Source organism: Balaenoptera borealis, assembly GCF_965194805.1.
Source record: "Balaenoptera borealis genome assembly, chromosome: 1".
Taxonomy (NCBI): Eukaryota; Metazoa; Chordata; class Mammalia; order Artiodactyla; family Balaenopteridae; genus Balaenoptera; species Balaenoptera borealis.
This window is the reverse complement of record NC_138860.1, coordinates 165,333,119-165,357,113: the sequence shown is the minus strand read 5'-3', so window position 1 is coordinate 165,357,113 and position 23,995 is coordinate 165,333,119. Positions and strand designations below refer to the sequence as shown.

The 23,995-nt window shown below is 36.0% G+C and overlaps 1 protein-coding gene and 1 pseudogene across 3 annotated transcripts in view; one reads left to right on the top strand and one right to left on the bottom strand.

Annotated features, from left to right (window-relative positions):
- The window catches only part of AGO3 (argonaute RISC catalytic component 3), a 117,719-nt gene that overhangs the window by 6,151 nt on the left and 87,573 nt on the right, over positions 1-23,995 (top strand). For both annotated transcript variants that reach the window (XM_082363038.1, XM_082363039.1), the window contains exon 2: positions 13,796-13,967. In XM_082363038.1, the coding sequence (XP_082219164.1) occupies positions 13,796-13,967 (172 nt within the window). The remainder of the gene's footprint in view (positions 1-13,795; positions 13,968-23,995) is intronic.
- On the bottom strand, positions 13,977-22,768 carry LOC309614829 (large ribosomal subunit protein eL21 pseudogene; annotated as a pseudogene). Its single transcript has one exon. The product of its transcript is annotated as a large ribosomal subunit protein eL21 pseudogene (transcript).

The following is a 23,995-nucleotide window of genomic DNA, read 5'->3' as shown; positions in this document are numbered from 1 at the left end:
AAATGAGGTATCCCATGAATATCAAAGCAAAAGTTCCCAGTGAAAATCCATAATTTGGTAATAGGCTATAGTAATGCTATAGTTGATTCTTATTTATTCATTGCTTATTTTCATCAGTCACATTTACTATAGACTGTAATTTAGCTTTGGACTCACTAATACATGTTAGATTGTTAGGTCAGTGAACAACACACACATATGCTTTGAAAATGTATGGTTTTTTGTTTGAAGTTTAACATGGTTAGTTGTTATTAGCCAGTACTTGCTATAGCTACTAAAAGAAAAGTTTGAGGTAGAAATTCCAGATAGTGCTTTTTATTTCTGTGTAATTATATTTTCAACTCTAGTGAGCAATATATATGTATTTGTTAAATAACTAAAATATGCCTCTCTGGAAGTATAATTTGTTGTATTGACAGAATTATTTCTTCCAATAATTTACATTAAAATATTTTATATACTTAAATTTGATGATTTTATAGTCAATTACAGTAGAGTTCTGTTACATTGCTTATTCATGAAATAGAATTTTGGTTTTTACCAGTTTGTATAAAAAGCATCAGGGAAAATAACAATAATGGAGAAAAAAATCGTCAGTGTAATATAGTGTAGAAAGCATGGGTTTTGGAAACAAATCCTGGCTCTCAAATTAACATGGTAATGATGTGTCATTGTAGGTTCATTGATTGTAACAAATGTACCACTCTGGTGTGGGGATGTTAATAGTCAGGGAGGCTGTGCCTATGTGGGGGCAGGAGGCATATGGGCAATCTCTACCTTCTGCTCAGTTTTGCTGTGAACCCACAACTGCTCTAAAAAATAAAGTCTATTAAAAAAAATTAATTGTTACTTTGGGCAGTGCTTTTAATCTTCCTGAATCATAGTTTCCTTATCTGTATAATGGTATAGTAAAGAGATTCAGTATGCAAAGGAAATGACAATTCCTCTGTTCCTAATTTTTAAGACATTTTATTATAGAAAATTGAGGATGTATATGCAGAGCTGTATAATAAACTCCCATGTACCCATCGCCCATGTCCAGTCATGTCCGTTCTACTTTCCCCTCCCCTGTATTTTCTGAAGCATATTCTAGACATAATAATATTTTATTTATAAATATCTACTAAGTACATCCATAAGAGATATGGGGGGCTTCCCTGGTGGTCCAGTGGTTAAGACTCCGTGCCTTCACTGCAGGGGGAGCAGGTTCCGTCCCTGGTTGGGGAACCTTGCAAGGTGAAGCCAAAAAAAAAAAAAGAGAGAGAGTTATGGACTCTTTAAATAAGCCACAGTACCATTATCACAGCATAAAATAATAGTATAACCCTTTATATCAAATATTAAGTCAGTATTCAAATTTCAACTTGTCTCAGATATTATTCTTTTTTTTTTTTTTAAACAATTTGCCTTTTTAAAATTTATTTCATTTTTGAGTCAGGATCCAGATAAGTTTCCCACATTGTGAATGATTGATATGTCTTTTAAGTGCCTCTTAATTTGTAAGTTTTCTATCCTCTTTCCCCCTACAATTTATGGATTGTTTGTCCTTTTAGACTTTCTCACAGTCTGGATTTTGCTGGTTCCATCTTCATGGTGTAATTTAACGTGTTTCTCTAAATTTACTGTAAACTGCTAGGACCAAAAAGCTTGATCAGATTCAAGGCATGTGGGATCTTAGTTCCCCGTCCAACCAGGGATCGAACCCCCATCCCGTGCAGTGGAAGTGTGGAGTCTTAACCACAGGACCACCAGGGAAGTCCCCTCAGGGTATTCTTTTTGAACTTAGCTGCAGTCAGGTTTTTGTCCCTAGAACTTCACTGAAATTGCTTTTATCAAAGTCAACAAAGAATTTGTTAAACCCAGTAGTCAGTTCCCAAATCTTAATTTTATTTGTCTCTTCAACTTCATTTGATTACTTTGCTTCCTTCTGGACATTCCTTTTCCACTTGGCTTCCTGGCTACCACATTCTCCAGGTCCTCCTCCAAGCTTATTGGCTATCACTTTTCTGCTTCCTTTGCTGTTTCATCTTCATCTCCCCAATCTCTAAACATTGGGAGTTTCCCAGAGCTTATTAGTAGTATTCTGTATCCTGCCACAGTCTGGGTGATCTCCTCTGGTCCAGTGGTTTCAAATATCACTAATATGCCAAGGGCACTCATATCTACATCTCCAGCCTGGACCTCTCCCTTGAACTCCACACCCATCTAACTGCCTACTAGATGCCTACTTGTACAGAAACCTTAACGTTAACATGTCCTAAGAATCCTCTTGATTTCTTCTCAAAGCTTTCTGTTATTCCTGAGTCTTTCCTGTCTCAGTAAGTGCATTTCCAATTCTTTTAGTTGCTTAGACCGAAAAGCTTTGAGAGCTCTTTTCTCTCATACCCCACACCTAATCCATTAGCAGTTCTCATTAGGTCTACCGTCTAAATATTTTCCACATTGACCTCATTCCCATAGCTGCTACCACCTCTGCCCTAGCCAACATTATCTTTTGCCTGGAAAGTCGACTAGCCTACTAACTGGTCTCCCTGCTTGTACTTTTACATATAATTTTTCATACAGCAGCTAGAGTGATTGTTTTAAAAAAGTTTAAGTCAGATCATAATGCTTCTTGATTCAGAACCCTTTGTTGGTTTCTCATGTCTCAGAATAAAATCCAAAGACCTCATCACGGCTTGCAAATCCTATAAGATCTGATCTCCCAGTATCTTTCTGACCTCATCTCCTACCGTTCTCTCTGCTCCAGGCACAGTGGTCTCCTTGCTGTTCATCAAACACCAAGCAAACTTCTGCTTTTTTCTTTATACTTGAGTTTTCCTTGCCTGGAATGCTCTTTCAGCTGTCTACATGACTTTTTCTTTCACTTCTGTTTTCTGCCTACTTGTCACCTTTTCAAAGAGGTCTTCTTTGACAAACCTACCTAATATGGCTAACTACCTCCCCCCCCCCCACACACAGACATTTTCTATCCCCGTAACCTATCTTTTTTTTTTTTTTAATAAATTTATTTATTTTTATTTTTGGCTGCATTGGGTCTTTGTTGCTGTGCGCGGGCTAAGCGGCGAGCGGGGGCTACTCTTCATTGCGGTGCCCGTGCTTCTCATTGGGTGGCTTCTCTTGTTGCAGAGCACGGGCTCTAGGTGCGCGGGCTTCAGTAGTTATGGCACGCGGGCTCAGTAGTTGTGGCTCGTGGGCTCTAGAGCGCAGGCTCAGTAGTTGTGGCGCACAGGCTTAGTTGCTCTGCGGCATGTGGGAATCTTCCCAGAGCAGGGCTCGAACCCGTGTCCCCTGCATTGGCAGGCTGATTCTTAACCACTGCGCCACCAGGGAAGCCCTAACCTATCTTATTGTTTTATAGCAGTTATTACTACCTAATCGGCAAAAAAGAAATACAATATAATCTGCCCCACACCCCTATAAAACCTTCATGAGGACCAGGTCCTTATTGTTATTATTAAAATTATTATTCACTTGAACAATGTTTGGCACTTAGGATACAGTAAATATTTGTTGAACACATTTACGAGTCAATGAATGGATGACTTAATGAATGATAGACTTTCAGCACATGTTAGTTTGTAGTAGTATAGTGTACTGATTAAAAGCCCAGGCTCTGAAATCAGACTGCCTATTTGCAAATCCTAGCTTTGCCACTTTCTGTGAACATGTTTTTTAATCTCCTTGTGCTTCAGTTTCCTCAGTATAATATAGTACCTGCCTCAAAAGGTATGTTGTAAGAAATCACCAAATGTATATCAGATATATAATACTCAATACATGTTAGCTGTTGTTGTTGTAATTTTGGGATATCCCCGAGTATATTGTGAACTACTTAAGCAAAGTAACTGACTTATTAATTAATGCATGTATCTATAAAACCTCGAACATAATAATGGTTCAATAAATAGAATAGATAAATGACTTTTTATGTTTTTGATTTTTAAAAACTTGTCTATGGGGGCAGTGAATTTCAGAAGAGAATGGGGGTTATAGAAAAATAAAACATTATTATTAAGCCAATCTTGATAGTCATCACATGTAAATAAAACAGCAGAAAGTTATTTTTTTGAATACATAAAAGGTTTTTAAAAATTGTAATGCCTAATGCTAGAGAGGGCACAGGAGAGAAATCTGGTGATAGTAATGCATTCATGTGCCAGTTTGGTAGTAAATACCAAGAGTCAGAAACATGTTTCTGTTCCTATCCTTTGACGTGGTAGGTCTATTTTTGAAATTTATCTGAAGGAAAAAATTCTATATGCCACTTTCCCTCTCTAGCTCCCCCAAGTAAAACAGTAGGTGCTTGATGCAGAGAAATTCACTTAGCATAGTTGTGTGAAATGTTGTGGCTGTTTATTTGTATTAATATTTATTGAAGAGCTACTACTTTTTTTAATGGCTTCTGTGCCAGGCACATCTAGAATGTATAGGTCATTTTATCTCATTTTTAAAATAAGGTAACTGAATGTACCTCAACATAAGAAAGGCCATATATGACAAAGCCCACAGATAGTATCATACTCAGTGGTGAAAAGCTGAAAGCTTTTCCTCTGAGATCAGGAGCAAGACAAGAAGCCTCCTCTCAACACTTTTATTCAAATAGTGCTGGAAGTCCTAGCCAGAACAGTTAGGCAAGAAAAAGAAAGAAAAAGCATCTGAATTGGAATGGAAGGAGTAAAATTGTCTCTATTTGCAGATGACATGCTATTATATATAGAAAACCCTAAAGACTGCATGAAAAACTGTTAGAAGTAATAAATGAATTTAGTAGAGTTGCGGGATACAAAATCAATATACAAAATCTATTGCATTTCGGGACTTCCCTGGTGGTCCAGTGGTTAAGAATCCGCCTTCCAGTGCAGGGGACGCAGGTTTGATCCCTGGTCGGGGAACTAAGATCCCACATACCGAGGGGCACCTGAGCCTGCGCACCACAACTACTGAGTCCGTGCGCTCTAGCGCCCATGCGCCACAACTAGAGAGCCCGCGTGCTGCAACTACTGAGTCCACATGCTCTGGAGCCTGCATGCCACAACTAGAGAAGCCCATGCAACATAACAAAAGATCCCACATGCCTCAACGAAGATCCCACGTGCTGCAACTAAGACCCGATGCAGCCAAATAAATAAATAAAAAAATAAATAAATTTATAACAAAAAAGCCAAAATCTACTGCATTTCTATACACTAAAAACTAAATATCAAAAAGATAAATTTTTTAAAAGTCCCATTTACGGTAGCATCAAAAACAATGAAATGCTTATGAATAAATTTAACCAAGAAAGTCAAAGATCTGCACATTGATAACTATAAGACATTGATGAAAGAAATCAAAGAAGACACACTATATGGAAAGATATCCTGTGCTCATGGATTGGAAGAATTAATATTGTTTAAATGTCCACACTACCCAAAGTGATCTACAGATTCAGTGCAGTCCCTATCAAAATTGCAATGGCAAAAAAAAAAAGAAAAAAATTGCAATGGCATTTTCTACAGAAATAGAAAAAACAATCCTAAAATTTATGTGGAACCACAAAAGACCCCCTATAGCTAAAGCAGTCTTAAGAAAGATGAACAAAGATGAACAAAGAAAACTTCCTGATTTCAAACTATATTATAAAGTTATATCAAAACAATGTGGTATTGGCATAAAAATAGGCACATAGATCAATGTGAGCCCAGAAATAAACCCATGCATGTATGGTCAGTTAGTTTTTGACAAAGGAGCAAAGACTATACAGTGGGGAAAGGATAGTCTCTTCAATAAATGGTGTTGGGCAAAGTGGATATTCATATGCAAAAGAATGAAACTAGACCCCAACTTATGCCATATATAAAAATTAAAATGGATCAAAGACTTTAACAGAAGACCTGAAACCATAAAACTCCTAGAAGAAAACATAGCACGTGAGCTCCTTGACGTTGGTCTTGGCAATGATTTTTTAAATTTAATACCAAAAGCAAAGGCAACAAAAGCAAAAATAAACAGGTGAGACTGCATCAAACTAAAAAGCTTCTGCTCAGCAAAGGAAACCATTGACAAAATTAAAAGGAAACTTATAGAATGGGAGAAAATATTTGCACACCACATACCTGGTAAAGGGTTGCTATCCAAAATATACAAGAAACTCTTACAACTCAGTAGCAAAAAAACCAACTCAATTAAAAAATGGGCAAAGGGCGGAGCAGCTAAGCCTGTGCGCCACAACTACTGAGCCTGCACTCTAGAGCCCGCGAACCACAACTACTGAGCCCACGTGCCACAACTACTAAAGCCCACGCGCCTAGAGCCTGAGCTCTGCAACAAGAGAAGCCACTGCAATGAGAAGCCCGCTCACCACAACGAAGAGTAGCCCCCGCTCGCCGCAAGTAGAGAAAGCCCACACAGCAATGAAGACCCAACAACGAAGACCCAATGCAGCCATAAATAGATAGATAGATAGATAAATTTATTAAAAATGTAAAATGGGCAAAGGACCTGAATAGACATTTTTCCAAAGAAGACATACAAATGGCCAACTGGTACATAAAAGGTGCTCAACATCACCAGTCATCATGGAAATGCAAATCAAAACCACAGTGAGATATAACCTCATACCTGTTAAGATGACTTTTATCAAAAAGACAAAATGATAAATGCTGTTGTGAGTGTGGAGAAAAGAGAAGCCTTATACACTGTTGGTGGGAACATAAACTGGTACAGCCACGATGGAAAACTGTATGGAGGTTCCTCAAGAAACTAAAAATAGAGCTACCATATGTTCCTTTACCAGGGGGGAAGGGTGGAGGGGAGAGATAGATTGGGAGTTTGGGATTGACATGTACACACTGCTGTGTTTAAAATAGATAACCAACAGGACCTACTGTATAGCACAGGGACCTCTGCGCAATATTCTGTAATAACCTAGATGGGGAAAGAATTTGAAAAAAATAGACACATGTATATGTATAACTGAATCACTTTACTGTTCACGTGAAGCTAACACAACATTGTTAATCAACTATACTCCAATATTAAAAAAAAAAAGAAGAATAGGGCTACCATATATTCCAGCAATCCCACTTCTGGGTATATATCTGAAGGAAACGAAACCATTATCTTAAAGAGATATCTGTACTCTAACGTTCATTGCAGCATTCACAATAGCCAAGGTATGGAGACTATCTTAAGTATCCATCAGCGGATGAATGAATTAAGAAAATGTGATATGTGTATACACACACACACACACACACACACACACACATATACACATAGTGAATATTACTCAACCTTAAAAAAAGAAGGGAATTCTGTTATTTCTGACAACATGGATGAGCCTGGAGGACACTATGCTAAGTATAATAAGACAAAGACAAATACTACATGGTATCACTTACATGTGGAATCTAAAAAAAGTCAAACTCAGAAGCAGTAGAAAAATGGTTGCCAGGGAGTGGGGGAAATAGGGAAAGGTTGGTACAAGGGTACAAACTTTGAACTATAAGATAAACAAGGTCTGAGGATCTAATGTATAATATAGTGACTATAGTTGATAATATTCTGTTGTATAATTGAAATTTGCTGAGAGAGTAGAACTTAAATGTTCTAAGTCCCCCCTCATCCCCCAAAAAAGGTGAATATGTGGAGTGATGAATGAGTTAATTAACTTGATGGGGAGAATCTTTTCACAGTGCACAGGTATGTCAAATCATTGTGTTGTGCAGTCTAACTATCATTAAAAAAAATACACTACCAAATGTAAAATAGATAGCTAGTGGGAAGCAGCTGCATAGCACAGGGAGATCAGCTTGGTGCTTTGTGACCACCTAGAGGGGTGGGATAGGGAGGGTGGGAGGGAGACGCAAGAGGGAGGAGATATGGGGATACATGTGTACGTATAGCTGATTCACTTTCTTATAAAGCAGAAACTAACACACCATTGTAAAGCAGTTATACTCCAATAAAGATGTTAAAAAAAAAAAGATCCCACATATAAATGAAAATAATAATAATAATAGGCAACTGAGTCTTAGAGGCTGTGAATTTCCCCTGGTCATTAGATCTGGAATTTGAACTCAGGTTTGAGACCATACTTCAGTTGAAGTAATTAACATAATTACTCTTTTTATCAGTTAAGAGTTTTAGTTGCAAATAACAGAAATCCAACTGAAACTAATTTAAGCAAAAGGGGTTTATTGGCTCATGGAATCCAAGGCAGGTTGAATAGGAAGAACAGGTTTGCAGCTGAGCTTGCATCTGGAGCAGGTGGAACTAGTAACTCATGGTATCAGACTACTCCATCTCTTATTTTGATTTCTCTCTATTTGTAGCTGTCTACATGTAGCTTCCATTTCCTCTCACTGCTGATTGGCTTTTTCTACACATCAGAACACCTGATCTCTAACAGCTATTATATCTCACAGCTTTAGTCCCTGAAGAGGAAATACCTGATTGTTGTTTAGGTCCCAAGTTAAAACAAAAAAAAAAGTCCCAGGGAAAAGGCTCATTACTTTCTCTTGGTTCTGGTGTCCATCCCTTAGACCAGTCAGTTGTGGTGTCAGATTCACGTAAGAACATATCAATTGCTGGTATTCATATAGTACTTGAGAGAGTGTATAGTTTTTAAGAGAATAGCCAGTAGGTGGAGGAAAAGTGTGGGGTTGTGTTTAGCATACCATCCTGTGAATATCCACTACAACTGCTTATGTTTCACTATTTATAATAGTGAAACATTGGAAGCAAGCTAAATATTCTTGAGTGGAACCTGGTCAGTTTTAGTTCATCAACTTAATGTATTATTACATAACCGTTAAAATTATGATTATGAAGACCTTAGTAATACAGATATGCTTATGATGCTATGTTAAGTGGGAACAGAATATAACATTTTATATATATACAGTGTGTTTGCTACTATGAAACTTGAAAATGTAGTGGAAGGGATTCAGATTACTCAAACAAATTTATGAGGTAGTATGACAGAGGGTCACTGTGCTCCACAGTCTGGTCCCTAGCTTTGCAGATCCTGATGCTTGGTTTTTTCAGGCATCCAGAGCTGATCATCACCTTGAGGGACTGATTGATGCTAACCAAGTTCACAAGAAACTAATATATAAATCATAATGCCAATTTAATCATTTACAAAGAAAAATACTATTTCCAGAGCATAAAGAAGATTCATGTTGACTAGTCAGCGACTTATCTCCCTCCGGCCGTCTATATGGGTATATAGACAGTAATCAGAAGGTTGCTCTGTAATCATGGAATCAGAACAAGGGACTTAATATGATGTGCTCTTTAGTGTTAGGGATAGAAATATGAGTCACTCATAAACTCTGTCCTCAGATCACTGAATTTATATGAAAATGCAGGTAGTTAAATAGCTATAGAATTTTCTCCATGTAGAGTAGACAGATTATTTTATTAGGCTCAGAACTTCCACTAAAGAAAACTAAAAAATCTGGATAAGATGGAACAAAATGCCTTCTTAAGAGCATGGAATAATTAAGAATAGGTTACTGAAAATCAGACATTCTGTATCACAACCACTAGTTGGAAGACTATTTCCCTTTATTTTATTTTTATAAATTTATTTATTTTATTAATTTATTTTTGGGCTTCGTTGGGTCTTCTTCACGGCGCATGGGCTTTCTCTAGTTGCAGCGAGCAGGGGCTACTCTGCGCAGACTTCTCATTGCGGTGGCTTCTGTTGAGGATTACGGGCTCTAGGTGCGCGGGCTTCAGTAGTTGTGGCATGCGGGCTCAGTAGTTGTGGCGCACGGGCTTAGTTGTTCCGAAGCATGTGGGATCTTCCCAGACCAGGGATCAAACCCTTGTCCCCTGCATTGTCAGGCGGATTCTTAACCACTGCGCCACCAGGGAAGTCCCCCCTGAGTTAATTTTTGAAAAAAGTTTTAGGTCTGTGTCCGGATTCTTTTTTTTTTTTTTTTCCCCTTTAGCATGTGGATATCCATCCACTTGTTCATCAGCACCATTGCTTGAAAAGACTGTCCTTTTTCCGTTGAATTGCCTTTGCTCCTTTGTCAAAGATCAGTTGACTGTGTGGTTCAATTTTGGGGCTATGTATTCCTCTGATGTATTTTTCTCTTCTTTGACGAAAACCCACACTGTCGCGATTATTGTAGCCTTATACATTAGCACCAAAAAAAGAAAAGAAAGAAGTACTTAGGTATAAATCTAACAAAATACATACAAGATCTATGTGAGGAAAACTACAAAACTCTGATTTAAAAAAATCAAAGAAATCAAAGAAAATCTAAATAAATAGAGATATTTTATTATACATGGATAGGAAAACTCAGTATAAAGATGTCAGCTCTTCTCAACTTGATTTATATACTTAGCACAATTCCAAACAAAATCCCAGCAAGTTATTTTGTGGATATTGACAAACTGATTGTAAAGTTTATACGGAAAGGCAAAATACCCAGAACAGCTACATGATATTAAAGGAGATGAAAGTCAGAGAACTGATTGACAGTACCTGATTTCAAAACTTACTGTGAAATACCATAATCGAGGCAGTGTATTATTGACAAAAGGATAAACAAATATATCAATGGAACAAAATAGAGAGCACAGCAGAATGGGTTCCAATCCTAGTTCTGCTACTTACTAGCTATGAAATTTTAGGCAAATCATTTCAGTTTTCTTCATCTATAAAATCATTATGAAGTTTGGGGTTCCATTTGTTTATTTTTGCTTTTATTTCTATTGCCTTGGGAGACTGACCTAAGAAAACATTGGTATGATTTATAATCAAACTTATAAGGTTTTGCACAGCAAAGGAAACCATAAACAAAATGAAAAGGCATCCTACGGACTGGGAGAAAAATATTTGCAAGTGATGCGACCAACAAGGGCTTAATTTCCAAAATATACAAACAGCTCCTACAATTCAATGACCAAAAAAAACCAAACAACCCACTAAAAAAAGTGGGCAGAAGACCTAAATAGACATTTCTCCAAAGAAGACATAAAGATGGCCAACAGGAACATGAAAAGATGTTCCACATCGCTAATTATTAGAAAAATGAAAATCAAAACTACAGTGAGAGAAAAAAAAAAAAACTACAGTGAGGTATCACTGTCAGAATGACCATCATCAAATCTATAAATAATAAATGCTGGAGTGTGTGGAGAAAAAGGAACCCTCCTACACTGTTGGTGGGAATGTAAATTGGTGCAGCTACTATGGAAAACAGTATGGAGGTTCCTCAAAAAACTAAAAATAGAGTTGCCATATGATCCAGCAATCCCACTCCTGGGCATATACCCAGACAAAACTGTAATTCGAAAAGCTACATGCACCCCTATGTTCATAGCAGCACTATTTACAATAGCCAAGACATGGAAACAGCCTAAATGTCCATCAACAGATGAATGGATAAAGAAGATGTGGTATATGTACACAATGGAATATTACTCAGCCATTAAAAAGAATAAAATAATGTCATTTGCAGCAACATGGATGGACCTAGAGATTATCATACTAAGCGAAGTAAGTCAGAAAGAGAAAGACAAATACCATATGATATCACTTATATGTGGAACCTAAAGTATGACACAAATGAACATATCTATGAAACAGAAACAGACTACAGACAGAGAGAACAGATTTGTGCTTGCCAAGGGAGAGGCGGGGTTGGGGAGGGAAGGACTGGGAGTTTGGGATTAGCAGATGTAAACTATTATATATCGGATGGATAAACAACAAGGTCCTACTGTATAGCACAGGGAACTATATTCAATATCCTGTGATAAACCATATTGGAAAAGAATATGAAAAAGAATATATATGTATAACTGAGTCACTTTGCTGTACAGCAGAAATTAAACACAGCAATGTAAATCAACTATACCTCAATAGTTTAAAAAAAATTATTACAAGGTTTGGTAAGAGCTTGATAAATTTTATCTGTTGTTCATGTTCTGATTTTATCCTGACAGGATTCATAAGAAAGAGGCAGATTAGGTATTATTTCCATTTTATACATCAGGAAATAGAATTTCAGGGCTATTAATATTTAACAAAGGTCAAGTGGTTAGATAAATGGCAGAGCCAGAACTATGACCTAGTCTAGAATTACTCATTATTACCTATCTCAGTTTAGGATAGCAGGAAAGATTATGCCCTCAGAAAAGATCTTACAAATATATGAAAACAAAATTTAAAAATAAGTGATGCAGGTAGCACTTTAATCCACAGTGAAGAAAAGTTGTTAATTATCTTTTTTCCTATTCTCTGGAAGAATTTGTTTAAGATTAGTATTATTTCTTTCCTTAAATGTTTGGTATAATTCTCTAGTGAAGCCATCTGGATCTGGAATTTTTTAGTGTGTGCATGTGTGTGAATATTTAATTTTTTCAAATAGTTACAGCACTTTTCAGATATTTTAAATGTAAATTCATTTAGATAATAGTTACTAATTTACTAACTGAATTTATTGTTTGAATTTTGTTTAACAAAGCTACAACATTTTGAGCTTCAAAAACTTAATGCTAGATATCACCTAGGGTTTGTTTTTTTCTTAACTGTGATAAAATATATATAACATTAAATTTGCTACCTTAGCAATTTTTAAGTGTACAATTTAGTAGTATTTAAGTACATTCACATTGTTGTGCAACCAATCGCCAGAACTCTTTTCATTTTGCAAAACTGAAACTATACTCATTAAGCAACAATTCCTTTTTCTACCTTTTCCCCCAGCCCCTGGCAACCACCCTTCTGCTTTGTCTCTATGAATATGACTACTCTAGGTATTAATAAGTGGAATCATACAGTGTCTTTTTGTGACTGGCTTATTTCACTTAGCATGACCTCTACAAGTTTCATCTATGTTGTAGCATGTGTCAGAATTTCCTTCCTTTTTAAGGCTGATTGATGTCCCATTATAGGTATATACCAGATTTTCTTTATCCATTCATGCATCAGTGGACACTTAGGTTGCTTCCACCTTTCGTCTATTGTGAATAGTACTGCTATGAGCATAGGTGTATAATTATCTTTTCAATACCCTGCTTTCAATTCTTTTGGGTTTATAACCAGAAGTAGATCATGGATCTATTGGATCGTATGGTAATTCTATTTTTAATGTTTTGAGGAACCACTGTACTGTTTTCCAAAACAGCTGCACCATTTTACATTTTATTTTATTTGAAAAGAGAACTTTTCAAATTTTATATGCTTTTGTATACCAGTAAGCTGTATCTTTCTAGGACTTAGTCTATTTCATCAAACTTTCAAATTTATTAACAATGTTTGTAATGTCTTCTGTATCTGTAGTGATACTGATACTTTTTTTTCCATTTATATTGGTTACTTAAGCCTTTTTTTCTTCTGTTATAAAAATCACTGGAATTTATCAATTTTAGTTATCTTTTCCAATAATTGATTTTGTGCTTTGTTGATCCTTTTTATTGCATATTGTTTTTTATTTTGTTCATTTGCTCTTACCCTTCTTTAAGTTTACTTTGCTATTGGTTGCATACTTTTTGGATACAATTTGTGCTTTGTTTATGCTCACCTGGGTTTGTGTGCTCCTTTCTACCCCTTCCAAAACAATTTTCCAGAGGTACCCAGTTTTTGTTTCTTTTTATGTTTGTTTTAATGAGGAAAGTAAAGTGGGGTGAAAGAAATTGGTGTTAGAAACGATGTCATCTTTCAGCACTAGGCTTCAAGCATTATCAACTGTACTTAAAATTCTAACTTACTCTGGTTGACAGGATTATTAAATGCAGCTTGTAAGAGTGTTTCTCTCTTTTTTTTCCCCTTTCCTGGCAGGACCCGTTGGGGCCCAGCCCCTACTCATGGTGCCCAGAAGACCTGGCTATGGCACCATGGGCAAACCCATTAAATTGCTGGCTAACTGTTTTCAAGTTGAAATTCCAAAGATCGATGTCTACCTCTATGAGGTAGATATTAAACCAGACAAGTGTCCTAGGAGAGTGAACAGGTAAGAATTCAGAGATCTTTTGCTTTTGGTATTTGTCTTTGCTTTAGAAATTATGTTTATCTTATATATCTAAATAGCAATGATAATGTCTAACAGTTTGACCAAGAACAGATGGTAATTTGCTTTGAAATTGACTGTACTTCAGAGGTGTGATGATGGGAAAAATCTACAAACAGCCTTGAAATTTTTCCATTATAACGTAAATTCATATGTTTTCTCTGTGATAATAGAAAAGGTGCAAGTCATTTTTATGTGCTCTTGAAATCAGACTGAGCATTTTTTCCTTTGCTATTAGGTAATATTTATTGGTGCTTTCTTTTTTCTCCCTACCCCACCTCGACCCTATTTACCCCTTTCGTGATGTTCCCTTTAAGATGATGGTGGTTGTCATGGTTTCATGCCTTCTCTTCTCCTGATCCTCAACTCCTAACTGTTCCCTACTCTTTTATAGGAACAAGTATATATGATATATAAAGATTTATCAGTCTGCTTTCAATAAGCTTCTTTCACTTCCCCCAAATACTATGGATGTGGATGTGGTTTAGATGATACAGGAACAGAAAAGGAATTTATGATATGGTGTACACCACAAAGGAGGGTTTAAAAAAAAAGAAAGACTTATGGACAAAATATTTAGAAAACAATGATGTTCAACTTAGCCTTTTAGTTTGTACTATCAAATACCCCAACCTTTTCTTACTCAGTAAGTATTATTATTAAGAGCCTTCATTTAAAACATAGATTTATTGCTGTCAAGAAATTTGTAATTTAGTAGAAGAGATAAGACACATAAGAAATATGAAGTGAATGAGCACTAAGAGACTTTGTAATAACATATGAAAGAAAACCATCATATGAGTGTTATAATTAACATGTAACAAAGAGTTCTTTCTGAGGTCAGGAAGCAAGTTGTGGAGTATTACAAGTGGAGGAATCTAAGATATCAACTAATCTGATGCCTTTTTTTTTTTTTTCCTGATACCTTTTTTTGTAGCTGAAATCCAGAAAGGTTGAGAGGCTTACTCAACAACACACATTTCTAGTAGCAAAGGTGAGACCAGCACTCCAGAATCCTGACTTGATAGTCATTAAGAAATATTTGTAAAGCAAGAAGGAAAGGAATTGGGCTAATCTAAACAGTTGGTAGAATTGCATATCGTGTAGTAAAGAGAAGACTTTTTTTTTTTTTTTTAAAGATAAGGCAGCAGTAACAAAGGTACAACAATTGAGAAGAACCAGGTTTAGTGAGCCTAAGCCAGGCTTAAGGTGGAGGTTCTGGTCAGGTACTACAATAAGCTACCATCTATGAGTACATGACTTCCTAATCTTGCTGTAGCCTCCACCTCTTTCCTGAGCTTCAGACTTGACACCTGAATATCTATAAAGTGCTTCAAACACAGGTCAAAACAACTTATTCTCTCAATCCCCATCCCCACACTCCGCTCATACTACTATATTCTTTTCCTCTACCTAAATTCCCAAACTAGACCTTCTTTTTCCTCCTGTTGGTTATCAAGTCCTATTGCTTCTGTTTCAAAAATTATTCCCTAATTTGGCCCCTCTCCATCCATACTGCTACCACCTTGGTTTCAGACCCTTATTTGTTATCTAGACTATTGTAATGATCTTCAAATTGGTCTCCCCTAACATTTCTTTCTCTCCCCATTCTCGTTAAGTATCCATACTTCTGGCGTACTTATTCTTTTAAATAAGAAATCTGATTATATCACTCCCCTACTTTAAAATGTTTTCAGCTCCCTATTGCCTACAGAATAACATCCCAAATTTACTATAGCATACCTTTCTTAGTTTGGCTCTAACCTTTATCTTTTTTCATATTCTGCAACTCCTACCTGGAATGCCCTCTCTGCCCTTACCTATCTGGCAAACTTCTATTATTTTTCAGGACAAACATTTTGAACTCCTTAGTCAGACGGTAGTTCATTCTTTTTTTCTTTTTCTTTTTTACAAATAATATTTGACAGTTTATTAACCAGTGGAGTATATTGCACAACAAATTACCTCACATCTTTCAGGAAGAAAAACAACTAAATTTGAAAAGTAAAGACATCACCCACTGAATTCGGACACAGTTAAAATGTGCTTTAAATATTTCTTTGGGAGAAGGGACACAACACTTCTACTCAATTAAGAGAAACATATGTACAGTCCAGGTCTTTTATTTTCTTTACACCCATCATGCCATGAATTCATAGGTAATGGGCTCCAACAGTTCAGGCTCCTTTCCACTGGTTCTCACGAAGTGTGCTTCTCTGGGTGGAGCAGGCTGGCGCTTCAGCTGAACCCAAGTACCTTTCTCTTTGGCTTCCTTCTTTTTCTGATCGTTTTCCTTCACACATTTCAGGAAGCTATCTTGGCTTTTAGAGTGCTTAATGTGCTTGATAGGCACATTAATTCTCTTGGCAAGAATCTTGCCCTTAACTTGTTTGTTTACAGCGATGCCAACATTGTGCTAGGTAACACTGTAGACTCTTCCAGTTTTGCCATGGTAACATTTGTGGGGCATTCCTTATGGAACAGTGCCCATTCGCTTGATATCTACAATATCACTTTCTTCTTGATTCGCATGTATGTGGCCAAAGGAACAACTCCGTGTTTTCTAAAAGGCCTAGAAAACATATAGCAAGTACCCCTCCTCCTTCCCTTTGTGTTGGTCATTTTGATGAATTATTGGAAGATGGTGGTTCCAGCCGAAAGGCCAGATGGTAATTCATTCTACTATGACCTTGTAGTACTTGGTTGGTGTACACTTTCGTTACAGTATTTTTAGTGCATTATTTGTTACCCTCTTCTCTCAGTATAACCTCTTCATGAAAAGTAATATTCTTTATCATCTTTGTAGCCCTGATCTTAGCTCAATGATTGACACATAATAAATACTCAGTAAAATGAATGAAATGCTTATAAAAGTAAAATGGGATGAGTGTGTTGGTGGGAGACAGGAAAGAGAACTGGACATTATAGAGGGCTTTGTATGCCTAGATATGGATTTTCAGTGCCCTACCCTTCTCTCCTAGGATATATAGGTTAGTCTTTATGTTAGTGTCCTTCTCTTTTGTCTGTCTTTGGGCTTACAGGGACCAACTGTCTCATGCTGCACTCTCAAATTCCCTTTTTCTTGTTTCTCAGAACTGGGGTGTTAATGTGTAAATTTGAATGAAGGATAATTCTGACCTTTCTGGTAGATGTTTACATTTTTAAAAGGCATTTATTAATCTAAGGAAATCTCTTAACTGATAGAATGTCTAAGACAGATATTTCTTAGCTGAATTCCTTATTATTGCCTCTCCACCTTGCCCTGCCTGAAAAAATTGCCCCTAACTTTAGCAGTATATAGTGAAGAATTCTTATACATTATTTATTGAATAGGAAAATTATATGATGAAAATGTTAGAAAAACAAAATCACTTGAAGACGAAATGGGATGGAATTGAGGAAGTGGTAGGAGTTGGAGGCTTGGGACTTAGAAGGATGTCAATTGAAGTTTTTTTTAGTATTTCAGATGAGTTATGAGGGACTAGGGCATTGGCAATAACGTTGGGTAAAAAAGAACAAAATTGTTTATTAGATTTGTTCTTTTTCCTACCTTTTTTTTGGTAGAGGAATAATCACATGTTATATGTGTGTATATGAAGTTGCGTACCATAGAGTTTCACATGTAGATGCTCAACATGTTGGTTAAGTTTGGGAGGAAAATGTATATAATAAATTAGTGTGGTACATTCTGGTTTTAACTTACAGTCCTTTTGGCATCCCTAATTGTATTTCATCTTTATGTTGCTATGTCTTCTTACGTTATTGGTCAGTAGGAGTAAAGGATCTGTAATTTAGATGTTCCCAAATGGAAATTTTTTTTATCGTGTACCTTTTATTTGAGTTTTGATAGGAGCTATAGGACTTCCTTGGGACTCTAAAATTGGCATTAACCAACTTTATACTTTGTTAATAATATTGATTTAATTTTATGTCAATATCCACAAAGCTTATTCCCTTTATTTTCTTCAAAAGACTAGCTTTTGTCTTCAATTTTTGAAATATCATGTAACTAGTCAGTTAAAATTGTTGGTGGGCTTCCTAAATTGGTTCAGTTCTTACACTTCAACAACTAGAATTCTAGAAGTTAGAAGAAACTAAATAGAACTTTACAATTCCTTTTCAATATGAACTAAACAGTTATGGGCCAAAATGCAGCAGTATTTAAATCAACACATATGAGGTTTCTCTTGTCCATATGCCACATGCTCAAATATTTGGCACTGTGGCATTAATCATAATAGTAGAATGATGTATTGCAGCCAAACAAGTTTCCACTTTAGTCAGAAGAGTTTTCTTGGACAAAATATCCAGGAAATGCTTGTGAATCATCTTGTGAGTCAATTTTTCTACTTTAGACTTTCTGTCTGTTGCTTTTTTTATCCTTTCCTCACTTCTTTGGGGAGTGTGTGTCTGTGTGTTTCTTTTTTTTTCCTATTTAATTATTTGATTATAAAATCATCATTAGTTAAAAGAGCATGTAAAGCAGATTTCAGATGTTTCTAGTTTTTTTTTAACAAGTGAATGGTCTTAATAACTAAAAATTAATTTCTAGAAATATTATGACCTGAAGTATAAAATCTGTAACTTGAGATTTTTATGCTAGTTTGTACAACTACTTAATATATATGAGGATAAACCATGAATAGACTGTTCCATATTTATTCAAAATTGTTAAATAGTGAAATAGATGGGGAAAGTTGTGTATGCAGCATGATTATAAATGCAAGATCTCCTTGCATAAAGATTTGAAGGAATGTTGAAATAGTTGGTAATAGATTGTGATCGAAGTTTTGGTTTAATTTTCTTTTACAAATTAAGCATTATCTTATAATCATTGTACTAGTATGATTGCTGTTACTATTCTATTATGATTAATGACATAGTGCTGAATGTTTGTGCATAGTGCATATGGATGTAATGTAATTCTAATGATTGAATCTTAGAAGGAAAAAATCTATATTGATATGATTTTGGCTTTTAAATAGAAATAGCAAGTCAGAGTGTTTGAAGAAACTCTCTTCTACTGTTATTAGGAATATTATTGGCATAGTGTTATAACAGGGTAGTGTGCAAGAAAGGGATATTCTTTTTTTCTTTTTAACACATTGGGTTTTTTTGTTTGTTTTCTTTTCTTTTTTTTGGCTGCTTTGAGTCTTCGTTGCGGTGCGTGGGCTTCTCATTGCGGTGGCTTCTCTTGTTGCAGAGCACGGCCTCTAGGTGCACGGGCTCAGTAGTTGTGGCTCGCGGGCTTAGTTGCTCCACGGCATGTGAGATCTTCCTGGACTAGGGATCGAACCCATGTCCCCTGCATTGGCAGGCGGACTCTCAACCACTGCACCACCAGGGAAGTACAGGACATTCTTTTTTTAAATAACATCCTTATTGATATAAAATTCACATACTACACGATTCACTCATTTAAAGTGTGCAATTCAGTGGCATTTAGTATGTTCACAGTGATAATGTACAACTGTCACTGCAGTCATACTTTAGAACGTTTTGTCCTCCCCCAAAGAAATCCCATACTCACTAGCGGTCACTCCCCATTGCCTCCCTCCCTGCAGTCCCTGCCCAATACTAATCTACTTTCTGTCTCTGTAGATTTGCCTTTTCTGGACATTTAAATATAAATAGAATCATACAATATGCGGCCTTCTGTGTGACTGACCTCTTTCATTTCACGTTTTCACATAATGTTGTAACATGTATTAGTACTTCATTCCTTTTTATTGCTTAATGATATTCCATTGTATGGATATTTTGTGTATCAGTTCATCAGTTGATGGACATGTGAGTTGTTTGCACATTTTGGCTCTTAAGAATTATGCTGCTATGCACGTTCATGTACAGAATTTTGTGTGGGACGTGTTTTCATTTCTCTTGAGTGTATACCCAAGAGGGGAATCATATGGTAACTCTATGTTTAACCTTTTGAGAAACTGCCAGACTCTTTTCTAAAGTGGCTGCATCGTTTTACATTTCCATTAGCAGTGTGTGGTGATTCCAGTTTGTCTACATCCTCATTAACATTTGTTATCTGTCTTTTTGATTATAGCCATCATAGTGAGTGTTAAGTAGTATTTCATTGTTACTTTGATTTGCATTTCCCTGATGGCTAGTGATATTGACCATATTTTCGTGCACTTATTGGCTATTTGTATGTTTTCAGAGAAATGTCTATTCAGGTCTTTTGCCCATTTTTAAATTGGATCATTTGCCTTTTCATTACTGAATTGTAGGAGTTCTTTATACCTTATCAGATAAGATGATTTGCAAAAATTTTCTCCCTTTCTGCACCTTGCCTTTTTACTTCTTTTTAAAATTTTTTTTCTTTTTTCTTTTAATTGAAATATAGTTTATTTACAATATTATATTATTAGTTTCAGGTATACAAAATAGTGATTTGATATTTAATAGATTATATTCCATACAAAGTTATTATAAAATATTGGCTATATTCCTTGTGCTGCCTTTTCACTTTCTTGATGGTATCCTCTGAAACACAAACATTTTTCATTTTGATGAAGTCCAATTATTTTTTTCTTTTGCCAGCTGTTCTTTTGGTGTCTTATCTGTAGAGGGGTATACTTCTGATTAAAATGGTTTAGAAGACATACACCAGAAAACACTGCCAGTGAAAATCAAATGGTATAGTTTTGAATGTTTAGCTATCTTGGGGAAACTATATCATGCAAAATATGTCAGTTAAGAAAAAGCAAGTTTTATTTTCCTTGTTAGTTGTTAGTCACTTGGAAGATAGGAAAGTTAATAGATGGTGATTATTTCAAATCTCAAAATTCTTTTAAAGTAGCATTTAAATAAATTACTCAGTAGAAATTAACCTTTTGGCTAATATTCCTACAATATATTTGAAATTCAAAGATACTCTTATAAATAAATATATGTCTAAACATCAGGGACTAGTAGGTAGGGTTTATTCCTAATATCTATCTATCTGTGTAGATTTAAATTACAATAACAGCTGTATAGTATTCCATTGTAGGATGTGCCTTGACTTGTTTACTTCTAGTATGCTCCATTTTTTTCCTTAGGCTGAGTTAAATTAATTTAAAGCAGTTATCTGAATGTACCATATTATTGTACCAAAGCAGAATGCTATTAGTACTAGATTTCAGGATATATGGATCCTGACTAGAACTATAATTCTAAAGCCTGCAGTAACTTTTAAAAAGATCATTTTTAAAATCTTCTCTATGTTTTCATTAACTGTTTAACTTATTGTGCCCCTGTTTGTGTCAGGCACTGTGCTAAGTTCTGGAGATAACAAGATAAATAAGACATGATTCCTGCCAAGGATTATATAGTCTGTATAGAGTGACAAGTTCTGTGAGATGTGCAGTATGTGCTGTGATAAAAGAGTAATGATTCCTGCTTTTGGTTAGCGAGGAAGATAGGGTACATGACATTGTTACCTGAGCTGAATAGTTACCCAGTGGACTAGGGGAAAGAATAATCCATAGAGAGAGAGCATGAGCAAAGGTATGACATGTTTATGTAACAGAAATAGGCCAGTATAAATAGAGTAGCTAGAGTCTGAAAAAGTTGGCCAGCAAGTAGGTTATAAAGGATCTTAAATCCATGCTAAGGCTTGTGAATTCAGAAAGAGTAGAGAGCCACTGGAGGCTTTTGAGCAAATGAGGAACACCTATATTTAAAAGCATTTCTTTCTTTCTTTTCAGTGTTTTTTTTTTTTTAATTGAATCATAGTTGAGTTACAATGTTGTGTTAGTTTCTGGTGCTCAGCAAAGTGATTCAGTTTTTTTTATGTGTGTGTGTGTGTGTGTGTGTGTGTGTGTGTGTATGTATTCATTCTTTTTCATATTCTTTTCCATTATGGTTTATTACAGAGTACTGAATATAGTTCCCTGTGCTATACAGTAGGACCTTGTTGTTTATCTATTCTATATATAATAGTTTGCGTCTGCTAGTCCCGAACTCCGATCCAGCCCTCCCCTCCGCCCTCCCCCTTGGCAACCACAAGTCTGTTCTCTATGTCTGTGAGTCTGTTTCTGTTTCGTGGATAAGTTCATATGTGTCTTTTTTTTTTTTTTTCTGTACCACACAGCTTGTGGGATCTTAGTTCCCCGACCAGGGATTGAACCTAGGCCCTCGGCAGTGAAAGCGCAGAGTCCTAACCACTGGACTGTCAGGGAATTCCCATATGTGTCATATTTTAGATTCCATGTATAAGTGATATCATATGGTATTTGTCTTTCTCTTTCTGACTTACTTCGCTTAGTGTGATAATATCTAGGTCCATCCATGTAGCTGCAAATGGCATTATTTCATTCTTTTTAATGGCTTAGTAATATTCCATTGTATATATACCACATCTTCTTTATCCATTCATCTGTCGATGGACATTTAGGTTGTATCCATGTCTTGGCTATTGTAAATAGTGCTGCTGTGAACATAGGGGTGCGTGTGTCTGTTCGAATTATAGTTTTGTCTGGGTATATGCCCAGGAGTGGGATTGCCGGATCATATGGCGACTCTGTTTTTAGATTTTTGAGGAACCTCTATGCTATTCTCCATAGTGACTGCACCAATATACATTCCCACTAACAGTGTAGGAGGGTTCTGTAAAAGCATTTCTAGGGAATTCCCTGGCGGTCCAATGGTTAGGACTCCATGCTTTCACTGCCAAGGGAGTAGGTTCAATCCCTGGTCGGGGAACTAAGATCCTGCAAGTGGCATGATGCAGCCAAAAAGAAAAAAAAAAGCATTTCTAATGGCAGTGGGGAGAATGAATTAGAGAAGAGAAAAGACCAGAGTCCTGGAGAACATTTGGAAGGCGATTGCAGTAGTCTTCAAACTTTTGATCATGCATCCCTATTAGTTAAAACATATTTACCCATGCATTCAACAATAAATAGATAAATATATCTATATATATCTATATAGATGTATATAGATATATATAGATATATATATACACACACATTTAAAATTTTTAAATTTATGGACATGTACTACTATTCTAACATTGCATAACTATAGAAAAATTAAAGGTGGGAAACAATATTTTGAAATAAACTATTTAAGAATAGATTTAGTAATTTGACGTGTTCTGATTACTGTACCAAAACCTGATAGAATATGTGCCACACACTTGAACGGAAATAAGTTACAACATGCTGAAAATGAATGAATGAGTGGGAGTTCCACTGTTAACTCTTATGTTGCAGAACTCCCATTATTCTCTTTGGATTCTTTGTGTACCTACATATGTTACACCTGATCGTCTGATGTGGACTAAATGAGGATACCAGTATCAATCCCTATTCATGAATTTTAGTCCATCTCAATTTGTAATTGTTAGGTGAAAATTAAATATAAATACTTCTAACCATTTTTTCTCATACTCCAGCATAGCCGCTAGCACCTCTAATACTATTTTTTTTTTAAATATTTATTTATTGGCTGCGTTGGGTCTTAGTTGCAGCACACGGGATCTTTTGTTGCGGTGCACGGGCTTCTGTCTAGTTGCGACTCTTGGGCTCAGTTGCTCCGTGGCATGTGGGATCTTAGTTCCCCGACCAGGGATTGAACCCGCATCCCCTACATTGGAAGAGGGATTCTTAACCACTGGACCACCAGAGAAGTCCCCTATTTTTTTTAATTTGTAGTATAGTTGATTTATAATATTAGTTTCAGGTGTATAGCATAGTGATTCAGTATTTTTGCAGATTATACTTCATTATAAGTTATTACAGGATAATGGCTATAATTCCCTGTGCTATGTAATATATCCTTGTTGCTTATCTATTTTATACATAGTAGTTTATATCTGTTAATCCCGTAGCCCTAATTTGTTTCTCCCCCCTCTTCACTCCCCTTTGGTAACTGAAGTTTGTTTTCTATAGCTGTGAGTCTGTTTCTGTTTTGCATATACATTCATTTGTATTATTTTTAAGATTATACATATAAGTGATATCATACAGTATTTG